This window comes from Phalacrocorax aristotelis, chromosome 3, assembly GCF_949628215.1.
Source record: "Phalacrocorax aristotelis chromosome 3, bGulAri2.1, whole genome shotgun sequence".
Lineage (NCBI taxonomy): Eukaryota > Metazoa > Chordata > Aves > Suliformes > Phalacrocoracidae > Phalacrocorax > Phalacrocorax aristotelis.
The window spans coordinates 17,658,629-17,674,328 of NC_134278.1; the positions used below are offsets into that span (position 1 = coordinate 17,658,629).

The 15,700-nt window shown below is 43.7% G+C and overlaps 1 protein-coding gene and 1 long non-coding RNA gene across 5 annotated transcripts in view; one reads left to right on the forward strand and one right to left on the reverse strand.

Annotated features, from left to right (window-relative positions):
* ASAP2 (ArfGAP with SH3 domain, ankyrin repeat and PH domain 2) overlaps positions 1–6,349 on the reverse strand; it is a 99,010-nt gene extending 92,661 nt beyond the window's left edge. For 3 of the 4 annotated variants that reach the window (XM_075086848.1, XM_075086847.1, XM_075086846.1), the window contains exon 1: positions 5,859–6,349. In XM_075086848.1, the coding sequence (XP_074942949.1) occupies positions 5,859–5,984 (126 nt within the window). In that variant the 5' untranslated portion in view covers positions 5,985–6,349. The remainder of the gene's footprint in view (positions 1–5,858) is intronic. The other variant, XM_075086849.1, reaches the window with a different exon arrangement.
* Positions 5,831–15,700, forward strand: part of LOC142054371 (uncharacterized) — a 50,774-nt gene continuing 40,904 nt past the window's right edge. The window contains exons 1-2 of the long non-coding RNA XR_012659498.1: positions 5,831–5,919; positions 15,127–15,243. This is a non-coding gene — a long non-coding RNA (uncharacterized LOC142054371). The remainder of the gene's footprint in view (positions 5,920–15,126; positions 15,244–15,700) is intronic.

Sequence of the window (15,700 nt, forward strand, 5' to 3'; positions counted from 1 at the left end):
GATAGTTCTGAGAAATGCAGCAGCACTAGGGAAAAATTAAGACTAAAGCCACAGTTAATAAAATACTTCAGAGATGTACATATTTTCCATTGATACCCCCATGGGGAATGGGGCATTTGGTAATAGGAAGCAGCTGCATCATCGGATGCACCAAGTTAAGGTGCACAGCAATCTACTTATATGGCTTGAAATGGTTTTAACTGACTGCAGGTTGTCTGTACTTCAAAGCCTTAAGGTTTAAATTCTGTATTTTAAAATCTGCATAAAGCTCCAGCTAAAGACCTAAAGTTTAGCTCCTGTATTTCTGCAACTTCCATCCTCTATATTCCTCTCAAAAAGAAAAAAATTCCCACACAACTTTTGAAATCATTGTGCCATTTGTGTCATAATGACTTTTCCAGAAATCTCTTTGGATGCTTATGACAGAGAACCACGATTCCAGAAAGGAAGCAGAAGTGGAACACAAAAAAAAAGTTTTAAACATCATGTATTTATGGAACTGTATTTAGTAATGAGGTAAGAAAAGTGTGCAAGTACGTTGTACCAAAGAACACATTACAGTGGGCACAAAGATGTACTTTATTAAGTGGAAATATATAAAATAGTAGTAAATTTCCCAAAATGCATTATAACATATGACATTTCCTACTGCTTCTCAAAGTGTACAAAAACACCTTCTTCACATACCTTTCAAAAGCAAGTCACAATCATGTCATATAGAAAGACAGAACTCCAGTCCTAAAGACCTAACAAGCAAAAAATACATGATGGGGAAAGTATAAATTTTAAAATCATACATGTGTATGCATGTATTCAGTCTCACATACACCCACCCTAACAAGCTGTTATTAGCCCTCACCCTCGTTAGCTTTGCAGAACCAAAATGAATCAGAGAGAATTACAGAATTTTAATATACAAGAAGGAATGAAATTCAGTAAGTGTCAATTCCTTACACCTCTCCAAGCCAGCTGAAAACTGTAGGGTTGCCTTAGGTGGCAAGAAGTTGCTACCATTTCTGACACAAAAACTTGTGTTATAAGTGACAGTGAGGAAGAAAAGGATTTGATATTGAAATTACATGCTGCATTCCTAGGAGTGGAAATTACCAAAAAAAAAAAAAAATTAATCTTTTAAACAGTCAAATAACAGAATCATTGAGGTGCAATAGTCATGGAATAGAACCTACAGAACAAAGGCAACCTAAAATTACAAGTTATAGATTTAACATTAATTTCACAAATTTTACAGAAATCCCTGGAGAGTGGCTTTTAAATAGACCCCAAACAATTAAAATCTATTTCTATCCAGACAACTAAGACCACGTCTGGTACCACTATGTTGTTTCTTTTGGTTGTATGTTTTACATCTTTCACCACACATACATCTACTACTTACAACACATTCATCCCAGCAGCAAGTGCTACAGCACTGGGGAGGGTGTTCCAGTAACCTATTAAACTTCTCTCAATGTTCCCATTCTCCTCTCTTCATTGGGAAATCCAGGCATGCAGTCAAGTTTAAGTAGGCAGGGAAAACTTTGTACCTTAAGCCCTTCAGCACATGACCTGTCTGCTGCTCTGTTTACACAGTAGCTTGCACAACAGCCCCCCGCCCTTCTTTCTTGGTCCACAAGCACTGGACCACAATAAGCAGGTAGAACAGAAATAAATAGGTAGGATTTTTATGGGTGTCAGTTCCAGTCTCTATTGTAGAACTTAACCCATGCTTAAAAAAAAAAAAAAGTGGCACACTTGCATTCTAGTCATTAAATCACTCTATAAACTAATTTCTAAAAATATTTAATGATCACAGCTATTAGGACCACTTCGCAGGCTCCATTACAGTTTAGGGACCATTTTATTTAACTTACAGCACATGAAAGAGAGAAGCATAGGTTCTAATAGCAGTACTAAAGTCAGATTTTTAAGCCTTCATAGCTTAAGTACGTTCAGCACACATTTTTAGATCCTGGGATCTTTAATAAGAACAGTCAACTAAAAAGACTGCATTTGTCAGACTAGACTACTGATTTCAGGCAACCCCTCCCCAACCACGTGACTACATTCTGCACTCTATCAATTAAAACTTGTTTAATCTTAGTCACTATCATACATGCAAAGATTAAACAGTAACTTGCAATGGCCTGTGACGTATACTGCTCACTTGGAATTTTGTTTTAGCAGAAGCTAAAGATTCCCAACATTTTGCTAAGGAACATCCTAATCTGAGAACAAGACAGGAATTATGAGATTCCTTTTCCTTTGAAATCATGTTGCGTTCCACAAGCATACCTTTCCTAATCCCTTTTCCACTACCAAGAGCAAAGGATCAGATTCTCTTTCCTTAAGTGTTTGAATAGGCACCAGCTCCCAAACTGCAACGCGGGCGCTTCTGGTGATCTCAAAGGCCATGATCAGGGGTCTGTAATCAGTAAAACAAAGTATTTTCAACAGATACTAAAAATCAATAATATTCTGCAACTGACAGGTCAGTTAATCAAAGTTCAGAAAATACTGATTTAAGGCAATACCATTGCCCACAGAGACATAATTGGTAAATTATACACATATAATTATCAAACATCTTACTGATTTCCTCACTCAACAAGCCTTTTCCACTCTGTCTCTGAAAGCAAGGCCTCACTAACAGAACTTTTAAGGCACTATTAGATACCTGCTAATTAACTAAGACAGAATTACAAAACCGGAGGCCAGCAGTGTTAATGATAAGTGCAAAAGACTTCCCATTGGGATCTGGAAACAGATATCTGTGTTTGCACAGAGCTGAGCTCAGGCTAACAACTCACGCTAGCTGCCACCTTTTGTGTTTTGCACTGCCTCTGCTTCCAAGCGAGCCCCAGGCTTGGGAGACTCAAGCTGGCTTCAAGCAGGCAGTTGCATAGGCCATTACAGACCCAGATTTGCTGGGAAAAGCTCTCAAGAGACATCCCCAAAGTATCAGTATTAACCAGTTAATTTATTGATTTAATACATGCATAAAATACCCAGGAAAATGAAAACTTAACTGTCTTCAGTTAATGAACTAACTCTTACAGTCACTTGTCAAAATTAAAGCATCCACAAAGCCAGCAGTCAGCCTAGTTTCAACTGACCTATTACCTGTTTTAAGTAACACATTCCCTAAATCATACACAGCCAGACTTCCTAGCATTCAGAACCGTACTGTCTGCTTCAACAGAGCAGCGCACACTGGAAACTGATGCTTCGTGCTACTTGTGACAGTGGAAACGCAAACAGGTTCTCTGTATTACCTGTACATTTTTAGACTTTACTAAGTCTCAGTTCATAACAAGCTGATGAACTAATTCTTGTCTGGCTTTTTAGAAAAAAGGTGCTAAGCACTGACTTCTCTATTACACAATTTATAGATAGGTTTTTATCAAAGGATCACATTTAACCTGAAAAACCAGGCACGTCATGCTGAAGGACCTGAGTATTTCCAAATCAAAGCAGTCTAAATCTGAAAAAAGATTTCAGTTTTGAAACCATGAAATTTGTTTGTTGCTCTTGATAAATCACAAAGATAAAAATTCAGTAGTCAAATCAACACGTGCTTTAGGACAAGAGCACAAACAGGCAGCACTTGCTGATATCTTGCAAAAAGTGCTAGATAGATCACTACTATTAAGAACAGCTATAGCCAGTGCAATCTCTCATCTCGTGCCTTGCAAACTTTACTTAAATCTGTAAGACACTAGGCATGTTCTTAATCATCATAAAAGATAATTTTTGTACCTAAGCTAGCAGACAGCATCTAATATCCAAAATATGCAGAGAAACAAAGATTAAACATACTGATTGAGCTTCTCTAAAAAAATCAAACAGTGGTGTATCAGAGGTCTGACACAAAAATAAAAGCGCCAAGCAGACCAATTAAATAAGAAAGGAGTCCACCACTTTCAATTTTTAAAATGTGTATCATTCTCCTAACGTAAAAAAGTTTTGAAGATGCAACTTGAATTGAATCTCTAAAAGACCTTAAGATATATGTTATAACTTTCGTGCCATCATATATAAATTCTGTATCATCAGACATGAAAATGACAAAAACTTTTTTGCATGTTTTTTTCTGAGAAATGACACTTTTGCAACCATACAGCTTTAGAAATTGAGGCTTAGAGAAAGATCAATTTTTGTGACACCTGTAATAAAAATCTCTAAACCTAGTAAAGCTGCTTTTGACCCAAATACTTACACTAACTTCTACTTCATGTCAATCAATCATTAGGCAGCTCTACCTTACAACTAAAATAATTCACTATTACAAATATTCTTTATGAAAAAGTTGCCTTTGATACAGAATTGTTGATCTTAAGACTATCAGGTTAATAAGGTATAATTAAATCCAGACATTTAAGTGCAAGCTTGCAGGGAAGAAAATTACCTCAGGAACAAAACAGTAATTCCTCCTGTGCACATTATTTTGAATTCAACTCCTTGCTTTAGTGGTTTTGGGAACTGGCAAAACAGGAAAATCTTGAAAAGGGTGTCTAAACACCTAACCTGGGTTTTGTTCGCTTAAGACAGGTTAATAATCCATTGCTAGTGGCAGTTCTTTTGTAAGAAGGGACATCGACTACTGACTGACAAGATTCTTTTTGCTGAAGAGGCTCTTTTTAAAATATATGCTTACTGCAAAACAAATCAACTAAACACACACTGTAAGAACTGATGTAACAGGTAGACGGTGCAAATTAATCTGCATGACAAGGAAGATTCCCCCCCCAGTTACTTCAGAGAAGCTGCTTAGAGGAATCAAGGTACACAGACGCTTCTCATTTCACTGCGCATATATGACTGGGATGTGGAATGCGCTCTCACTGTGTTCAGACCTGTCCCAGATTTCCCTCTGATTTGAAACAGAAGGGAGAAAGAGTCTTTCTCCCCAGCGCTGGCAGCTATCCTCCGTGCAAGGGAGGGCTCTTACCACCAGGTTCAACGGCACGTTTCGGTTATCTTTATAAAGAACGAAAACCAACCACCTCTCTTCGCGAGACAAAAGCGGCTCACACCAAGTGCTCGCAGCCCAGGCTGCCCAAGAGGCGACAAAACAGAGGGGGCTCAGGCTGCCGGGCAGCGAAGGGGGCTGAGCCGGCGCCGCCCCGGGAAGGCAGGCATCGCCTCACAGCCCTGGAGAAGCGGCTCCGCACGGAAGGCTACCTTGGAGCACATGCCCGAGGGGGGAGCGTACTTAAATGGCTGTGTGCAGGGACTGGAAAGAAGATTAAATCCCACCTGTGCCAGGAGGAAAGGACAGTCCAACCTCCCGCACCGCCAGGGCCCAAGCTAGCCCCACGGGCAGCTGGCAGGGAGGGGCGGCGGGCCGAGGCGGTTCAGGTGTCGCTGTAAAGGAAGGGGCAGAGGAGGGAGGCTAGAGAGTTCAGGTCGTCGACCTCCGTCCCCCCCCACGCACCCCAGGTAGGAGAGAGGGCTGGGGAAGCCGACCGGCTCGGGGCTCCTCGGGCGCCAGGAAGAGAAAGCAGGGCTCGGGCTCCCCCAAGCCCCGGCTCCGAGAAGCGGGGTGAGGGGCGGCCGGCGCCCCTGCCCCGCCGTGCGCCGAGCTCGGAGCGGGGGGGCAGCGGGGCGCGGGCCCCGGGGGCAGCGGCGCCCCGGCCCTTCCCCCCTCTCCTTTTCTTTCCCCTCTCCAGCCGGGCAAGCCCCGTTTCCTCTCGGCGGCAGCCGAGGGCGCTCCTCGGGGCTGGGTGGGGAGAGGGAGCGGCAGGAGCCAGCGCCGGTAGCGCCTTTTCTCTGCTGCCGCCGCGGCGGCAGGCGGCCAGGCCGGAGGGGGCTGCGCAGCCCGCTCCCCGCCCCGCCGCGCCTCCCCTCCCGGGGCTCACCTCCTCGATGGCCGCCACCGTGTTCCTGCACTGGGCCATCCGGGTGGTGAAGTTGGAGGCGGTAGGTGACTTGTAATCCTCATTGGTCTCGGACACGAATTCCGACACGGAGATCTGGTCCGGCATGGCGGGGCGGGGATGAGTGGGGCGAGGGGAGGGGGGAAAAGCAGGCGGCTCTGGGAGGGAGGGCCCAGGGGGGGCTCCCCCCTCACATCGCTCGGCAACCGGCGGCGGCAGCGCCCTCCTCGCAGTCCCGCCGTCTGGAGGGGTGTTGTTCCTCCGTCGCCACACAAGGAAATTCCCCGCACCCACACTCCTCCTCCTTCTCCCCGCGCGGTCACGCAGCACCGGGGGCCGGGCACACGCCCAGCGGCGAGCGGGGGGGAGGCGGCGGCGGGAGCTGCTTTCACACCCCGCCCTCCCTCTCGCTTTCTCCCTCACGCACACACACAAGGCGGAGGCGGGCCGAGGCGCGGCCGCATGATCCCCTCTTCAGCCTCCGCACGCCCGGAGACCTGCAGCCAGGCGCTCGCCCCCCGGCGCCCGCCCAGCGAAGATGGCGGCCCCCTCCCTCCTCCCTCCGGAACCCCGCCGCGGGGAGAGGAGCGGGCAGGCGTGAGGGGAACGGCGCGGGTCTAACAGCAGGCACCGGCTGGGAAGTCCCAGGGACAGGCAGGACAAACCCAGCCGTGTAATTAAAGACCGAGTCTGACAACAACAAGAACCAAGGGCAGGGGAAGGTGAGGTGCGATGCCTACCTGATGCCCACAGGACAGGTCTCTGTGCTCTCCCCTCCGTCGCCGCCCGGAGGTGGCAGGGACAATCTCTTCCCTCACAGTTCATAATCTATATTTTGACAGTTTAATCTTTTTTTACGAGATTGCTGTCTAGTTTCCAGGGAGCTAAAGTTGAGAAACGCTGTCATTCCCAAGAGGTCCGTGCAAAATTACTTTCAGGCTGAGTAACGTTTATATCTAAATTTTTAGAAAGCTGCTGTGCTTGAAGAGGAAGCGTGGTTATCAGAGGAGGAGACGCTTTGTTCTTTAATATAAAGCCACAAGGATTAATTGAGGCAAAAAGTCCAAAACTCGGCCCCAGCAGTGGCATTCGTGACTGACGCAGCAGAGGGGAGATTGGCATGGTGTCACTGAGCAGGCATGGTGCTTGCTTGCGTTGGGAATGGGGGGTGTGATCCACGGCAGCGGTTTCTCTTGGCTTCAAAGCTCTTAGGACTTCCAGCCTGCTAGTGCAGAAAGCTTTGGAAGGCTGTATTTTTGGCCCAGACACTCTCCTGTGGCTCTTTCACGCCGTTCTGGTGATGCAGTTACTGACTTTCTATTAGTGATGCTTTATTATTGTGATTTAAAACTCTCCAGGGAATTCTGATGAGTAAGCAGGTACTCTTTTGCTGCCATTTGTAAAATGTCCAACTAAATAACTGCAGGCCTACTCAGTTGTTACTGCCCTTTACAATCCTTGTTACTGTTACACAAAGTTCTCCTTTAACAAAAGTGATTAAGCTTGTCAACCATATTTTACTCATTATAGCAAAGCAGATGAATGGGCAGTGTTTATCTGCATATCATTTCCTTATTCTTACTAGTTTTTCCATTCTAACTGCTCTGTATTTTCTCTTATAAAAATCACCACCATTATTTTGCTTTTAACTTATGTCTCCATATAATTTTGTGTTATAAACCCCTCTCTTCCTTAAGACTTGTGCATGTTTCAGTTAATCGGGCATGTACAGGTATAAATTGTTTCGGTGCTAGTGCATTAAGCTTCTTGTCTGTATTTGTATGTCACATAATAAATGAGTACATTTGTGACCAGACTGAGTATAAATATTCATTCTTGCTAAAAACCTGTGTGATGTTACATCTTCATTTTTGTATCAGCTGGTGGTGATACCCTTAGAGCAATACTTATCACACTCTTACCCAAACAAGCATTCTTAAACTATCTATCATATCTTCCAATGTGGCATACATATTTAAAAATTTTGAATGCGATGGAAAACCTGGGATATGAAAGGCAAATAATACTAGACTTTTACTCTTTGCAACTGCTCTTCTATCCAGGAGTAGTCTGAATCTGCAGCATATCAATGTAGTATTTAGTGGTTGTATCTTCAGTTTCATACTGGAGTATATAAAACTAAGTATCATCCTGGAATGAATCTTTACATTCAATAGACTATATTTACACATCAAGTTAGGTTAGAAGATTGCAGTGATATCTGCAGATCTTTTAAGTTAATCGATTAAAAAATTTGCTGGCCCAATGAAACTGCTAGGCCTTTTTGCTTGACTGAGCTTCACTCAGCTCTCCTTTTTCTGAAGCTAAAGACTTGAGCTTGGGTGAACTTGCTAGAAGAGATCTGGTCTTGATATAAAGGCTCAACAGTTTGGAGAATCCACTGCTTCTGTTAGTGTTTTATGGCAACAGCTAGTCACAATTACTATGTCTTCAAGCTATTGCTTCCTATTACAATATTTTTAGTAGTTTAAGGAGGAGCTATTCGGTACTCAGACTCTCCTCCCTATGAGCATTCTTGTACACTATAATGAAATCATTTCTCAGTTTTGTTTCTTGATAAACCAAGCTGATCAACTCTCCTCTTTTAAAGAGGGCAAAGCTAATTTGAATTGCTTTGCATTGGCCACAAACCAAGACTGAGTACACAGATGGTGACTGTGGGTCAACTGACATGTGGCAACTCGTTACTCTGCAGTAACACTTTTATTCATGTGTGCAAGTCCTGTGTCTCTCACTGAAAGGGTATTTTCTCAGCCCTTCCATCACTTTTATAGTTCTAACACCTCAATAAATTATTTTCCTGGTCCTCTACTCCCTCGCTGTTACGTTCGTGTCATTAGACTTTGTGGTCCCAGTATTATACTGGCTCATCTGCCTCTCCGCTCTGGCCTCTGGGTATTTATGAGCGAGTCTTTCAGCACCCAGCCCCATTCTTTGAATCCGTGAATAACTGTTGCAGTGGAATGGCTCGATAATGAGACAACAGTGAACAAGGCTTACTTATGCGGGATCTGGTACTACTATTTTGTCACTAGGTTTTTCCTACTTGCTTGCTCACGGTTGTACTTCTCCTCTGGCTTTGGATACTCCTTCCGTCCTTCCTTCCTTCCTTCCATCCTTCCTTCCTTCCTGATGAAATGTCACTGTCGTCTTTGACCCCGTCATGCAGTTAGAGGTCTTCTACTAAAGAGAAATAAATACAGAAACACTTTCCTAAGATCCAAGCTCTGCACATTGCTCTGCTGAAAAGCTTCTAGTATTGTGTATATGCATAGACTACAACTTCATAAAATGGTGTGAAATATCAGGATTTAGGTCTCTTTCCCTTGCAGAAGATATGAAAATAAGAATACTTGATTTGTACAAACATTTCTTCCTACACTGACTTTAAACCAGCATTAATGGTTTCATCAGTCAGTGTTGTGAAGACACGTCAGACCTTCAAAATCATAACATAGATTTAAAAATAACTACTATTCTTCTCTTTTGGGTTTTTGAGCCTTTAGAAATCTTATCTGTATGTCAAAATATTTATTTACATCACTGCCAGTAAGTAAGGACCAGGTGCTATACAGACACAGAACAATAAGGTAGACTCTGGAGATCTGAATGTCTAAAATTAGCTAATGGAAAGGCAATTGAGTAAATACAAGGAAATCTGGACCATTATTGATCCGTATGACAGTCTGTGATCTTTGCACACTGTTGCCCAAATGTTTCTTAAGACATTTTAAGAAGAGTTTTCAAGTATTATGAGATAGCTTGAGATCTTTAAGGGGGAATTATTACAAGAATGAGGGTCAGAGTGAGAGAAAGTGCCCAGGACCTTGTGACCTTGAAATTTAACAGCTCAGAGTTGGGGTTAACATCATGGATCAAAGAGAAGCAAAAGTTAATGTCTGTTTAATGAGAGGACATGCTAAAGGAGTTGTGAGAATAGCAGGGAGAGAACATGATGAGCTGGTTAGCATAGTCGATCCCTCAAGCAGCAGCCTGGGATAGGACTCAAAACATGTAAGGGATATTTTTTTTCCTACAGCAGTTGTGTCATCATTGCCCTTCACTAACTAGCTCAATAACAGATCTTTTCATAGGATTCGCTCTGTCTCACTTTCTTTGATATCAGTGTTTTTTCACAGAATTTCTTTCTTTGATAGTTTCAGGTACTTTGAGGAAATATTTTTTCTTGGCCTTCTTTATATGTACTCAGTATTTACAAGGATTCTGAAGTGTATCTGTTAATTCTATTAAAAGTGAACACAACAAGAAGGTGGTTCATAGCAAATCTCATTACCCTCATTGCTTATCTTTGAACTTAAAAAATAAGCTTGCAAATAAATGTAGTCTGTCAGCTCCTAATTACTAGATGACAATTTTCAGGCAGGTAGATGTTAAAAAATTAGTTCCCACAGTTCTGGCGAAAGGCTTCTCATGATTTCTAAAGGTACAACCCCCCAAAAGAACAGATATTAGGTTATTTTTAAGTATCTCCTATGATTTTGGAGGTCTAACTCATGTTTTAATTATACCAATTACAGCATGCAGCAGCTGAGGTTTGGCCGAGCTGCACCATTTTTTAAATTTGAATTTGGTAGTAATATCTTATGGTCACAGTATTTGTAAGGCATGCCCGGGATGAATATGTGTACTCTTGTGTGTTATATAGAGTGTTTCAGGTTTTTGGAATCCAGTGTTCACTTCAGTGGGTCAGACTGAATATGTCTGCATGGTTCTTTCGAGATGTCCTCAAGTGCTGCCCCTCTCATGGTGCCACAGGTCAGACTGAGTTGCGTAGATCAAGCTGCAGGCCCCTGGGCCATCTCTAGAATGCACATTGGATGGGAAGCCCTCAGGGACACCAAGTGCTGAAGAGTTATCTTGCTACAGTCCCAGAAAGGTTCTTCTAATGTTCATGCTGTACAGATTGTGCTTCCTCTGGATGGCCTGCTACTTCACCCTTTGTCATTATCCTTAGCCGCCACAACCTTTCAGGTTAACATCAGGAGAGGAAAATGCGCTCTTCCTAGAACCTAGGCAATCATAAACACCACCGCGATCTCATGTTCACATGAACAAGCAGATCATAGAGGGTCACTTCTTAAGCCTCATGTCACCCTCAACCACATCCTTCCTGTCAGCAGCTCAGCTGTGCCCAAAGGAGATAACACAATGGAGGTAGACTGCCGTTCTGTAGACGTGCCTTTTTGATTTTACTCTGATCCTACAGCCCCAGATCACCAATGAAAATAGTTAAGATCATTAGTCTGTGGGCTGCTTTTGCACTCACCAGATCATATTCAGGACACTGCGCTCTGTTACATCAGCTCCCTGATGTGTAACTTGGGATGAGGTGGTTTCTTTTCTGAGAAAATACAGAATTACAATTCGGTGCCAGAATCAGCAAAGTTTCGGGTGACAGGACTTACATGGAAGACAAGTAAATTGTGTTTAGGAATGAAAAGACATTAGTTCCCATGGGCACAAAGTGAAGAGACATGAAGAATGTTCTCAGATCCAAGAATTTTTAGAAAGAGAAAAAAAAAAAGCCTGTATTGTTGTCAAACACAAAGCACCTTTATTTCTCTCATAAATTTGCTGTCAAGGAGAGAGTCCTGAAAGTTGGTTCAGAAAACAACAGTGCTCCATTGCCCTACTGGAATTTGGAAACTAGCAAGTGGTGTCTCTTCAAAAAGACAACTGAGAATACTATGAAATCCTAAGAAATTTAATGCAATTTCATCTGGCCAGGGCCTGAGTAGGACAGAGAAAGAAAGGCTGTCAAAGAAGGGAACTAAGAGTGAAGTTCCCTTGGCTTTAACATGGAAAATAAGCATAGAAATTCAGAGTTCCCCCATTGCAATGAAGTGTGGCTCAAAAAAAAGTAGAATTTCACAAAAGAGCATAACTCTAGTCTCCCAGAGACAGGCTTCCAATCAAGAGTGAAGCATATGTGATCATGTACTTTATCAATGTCTGTTAAATAAAATATGATGACCTTTAAGGTGGAGAATACATTTAGAAACAAAAATAAGTCTTCTAGCCTGAAGTCTTCTATCCTTGTATGGTAAAGTCCTCACCTATTCAAACTTATGCCAGATCACCTGCCTTGAATGAGACTATCTGGCGGTGTTGAACTAACCGCCTTGAATGTGTTTCAGGGGCCATCCTTTGCTGCATTAGTTGGTTGCCTGCAGCTGATTATCTGGAATCCGTGGAAAGTGGTAGGAAATGTTAATTTGCTCTGTGGGATGACTGCTTGGTGATGGGGGACATGGCAGGTCCTAGGCAGTGCAGAAGGGAACTCCCTTCAGAGGTCATGGTTCTGCTCTTGAATTCTGCCCAACCAAGCTCCTGCTCTGCAAGTGCTCCTGATGCTTGTACTTGGCTAGTTTGGCATTTCAGACCTACAAAGGGCCTGCATCCTCCTGGGGGAAGTCATAGCAGCTGAGTAGTAGGGAAAGAGCCTACAGAATCTGTACAACTTGGGCCAGCCTGTGCCTCAGGAGGCTCTCAGGCAGGAAGGATTCTGTGGAGAAGGTGCTTCCCTGAAGTTATACCAAGAAGACATAGTTTGTATAGCACCATGCCATGACTATAGAATAGAACAGAATAGAATATTTCAGTTGGAAAGGACCTGCAACAGTCATCCAGTCCAACTGCCTGACCACTTCCGGGCTGACCAAAAGTTAAAGCACATTATTAAGGACATTGTCCAAATGCCTCTTAGACAGTGACAGGCCTGGGGCATCAGACACCTCTCTGGGAAGCCTGTGCCAATGTTTGACCACCCCCTTGGTAAAGAAATGCTTCCTAATGTCCAGTCTGAACCTCCTCTGACACAGCTTCGAACCATTCCCACGTGTCCTATCATTGGATATCAGGGAGAAGAGATCAGCACTTCCTTCTCCACTTCCCCTCTTCAGGATGCTCTAGAGAGTAGTGAGGTCGCCCCTCAGGCTCCTTTTCTCCAAACTAGACAAACCCAGGGTCCTTAGCTGCTCCTCATAGGACATGCCTTCCAGCCCTTTCACCAGCTTTGTTGCCCTCCTCTGGATGCATTCAAGGGCTTTCACATCCTTCTTAAATTATGGAGCCCAGAACTGCACACAGTACTCAAGGTGAGGCTGCACCAACGCTGAATACAGCAGGGTAATCACCTCTTTTGACTGGCTGGTTATGCCGTGTTTGATGCAGCCCAGGATGCAGTTTGCCAGGGCACACTGCTGACTTATATTGAGCCTGCTGTCAACAGCAGGCTCAGTGGATATGGATAATGACAGAAAAAAAAATCTATAGTGAAAAACTGTATATTTTTCTTGGGGATCGCTAAGATGTGCCCAGACTATTAAGAGGAAATCTTACATAGGTTTCACAAATTTGTGAAAAATGCTAGGACAGCTGTAGTAAAAAACTTTTGTAGGGTGTGAGTCCGGTGCAAGAAGAACCCTGTCTCAGAGCTCTTCCTTTTATAGTCAGTGAGGAAATACTGTCTTATCTAGGCAAGGTAACTTGGGAAAGCAACATAGCACAAATGTCTCCTGGTTACGCACAGCCAAATTGACCACTGACCTTTGTCAGTGGAAAGCCCCAACTCTCACTTCTGAATCTAATTGCCATAAACATTTGTTTGGCTATCTTTTGAGGATACTCATACTTTTAAAAAGTTTCCATCCATATTTGTTTTTTCTTAATGTTATCTTCTAGTACATGGCATACTGAAATATGGAAGAAGTTAGTATGAGGTGTCTTAATGGCCTACAAAATTCAGCCCAAGAGTTAACTGATGGAGAAAGGGGAACTGAGAGTGAAAGCTGGGAGTGGACAAAAATTAGGATTAGGTTGTCCTTATGGATTAGTGCTGTTTGCACTGTTGCCAATATGGCCTACTCTCTGTGCTTATCTTAGGCATCCCAATAAGAAGATGCTTTACCAGGCATCACCGTGTCAGAATGGTGATGACACCTGATTTATTACACCACGATGCCATGAGATTGCAAAGTGTGAGACATGACCTTGAAGCAAATACCAAGCCTGCCTTCTCTGCCTTGGCCAGTTTCTCAAGGGTCGCATGTCAACCCAAGCCTCATGGACTCATGGAGTTCCAGCCTGACTGCCTAGCTCCTTCTTGGAAACAGATTTGTGTGATCTGAAGGACCTTGCAGAACTTGTGCCAGAGTTTGAGGGGTAATAGCCTGTAGCATTGAACCATGTGACAGCAAGGAAATGGTCTTTCAGAAAGGTCAGGAGATGAAAAAGAAGAGGAAGTGGTGAGGGTAGAGAGTGAAGATGAAGGAGTAGTGTACCCTGTCTTGTCCAGCCTACAAGATGAGTCATGCTAATGCAGGACCACCTGACGAACTGTATTTGCAACATCTGCTTAAAACTTAGAGCTGAGCTGCCCACAGAGTTTATCAGCTTTTGGGAGGACAAAGAACAACATCTCATGTCTACAGTATATTGCCAGTCCATCTCTGTGCTGAAGGGTGGCAGACTGGAGAAGACTCAGAAGGCAGATCAGCTCTAGGCCATGCAGTACATTCCTCTTGCAGTACATTCCTCTTGCAGTACAGAGAACGTTAAATCTTGAGTTAATGTCATATTTTCACTGTGTGCTCTTGTGTTCTTGCGTACTGGCCACAGGCAGAAGTAGCAATCATTCAAGAGTGTGATCATTGCCTATCCCAGTTGCTTCTGCTTGGGGAAAGGGAATTGAGGCAGCACATCACAACAGACAGGCTTCTCTAAAGCACGCAGTATAGAAGGCAGGTTTTGAGTGGCTAGCAACGTTGGGCTGAGGTGACCATGGGTGTAAGTGTCTGGCATTTGATGTAGGGGTATTTTCTTATTGGTTTGGTCAGAGTTGGTTGATTTGACCTTGATGCTGTCTCTGAGGATGATTTACAGGGTAGTATTGGGACAGCAATTCCATCTTCCATTTCAGACTGCTTTGTATATCAGGCTTTTAGTTCATAAACTTCAATTCAATTGTGGGTCTGAATTTATGGAGTTATCCAACAGGAAGCATCTCCAGGCTGGTGGGCAGTGGATGCAGGATTGTGAATATACCTGTCTGAAGTTTCCATTAATAGCCTGTCAACATTTGGAGAGTTTGGACATTTTTCTTTTACATCAGGGAGTTTGTCTTGAGAGACAGAAGTCAACAATTCAAATCTATGGATTAGATCAGTTCACTGCCTTCTAGACTTGAAACATTGTCCTTATTTTTCAGAAAATGTTCAACTGATGCAACTGAACGTAATCAGCAGGCAAGACTGAGAACAGCCCCACTGGAGAACAGAGGATGGTCCATCTCCATTGAGAGGGACAGCTTTTCACATCTGTGGTGGTAAGTTCAAGGCTACAAAAATACAGCATGTGTCCTGGAGTGCAATCAGATAGTGCTGAGCTGCTAGAACAGTCCCTAGCATAGAATCATAGAATGTCCTGAGTTGGAAGGGACCCACAAGGATCATCGAGTCCAACTCCTGTCCCAGCGCAGGACAAACCCAAATTCACCCCATGTCTCTGAGGGCATTGTCCAGGTGCTTCCTGAATAGCGTCAGGCTTGGTGCTGTGTCTGCCTCCCTGGGGAGCCTGTTCCAGTGCTCCGCCACCCTCTGGGTGAAGAACCTTCTCCTAATATCCAGCCTAAACATCTCCTGGCACATCTTCCTGCCATTCCCTCAGGTCCTGTCATTGGTTGCCAGAGAGAAGAGGTCAGCACCTGCCCCTTCTCCCCTTGTAAGGAAGCTGTAGACTACGATGAGGTGTCCCCTCAGTCTCCTCTTGGTTTGAATTCTTCA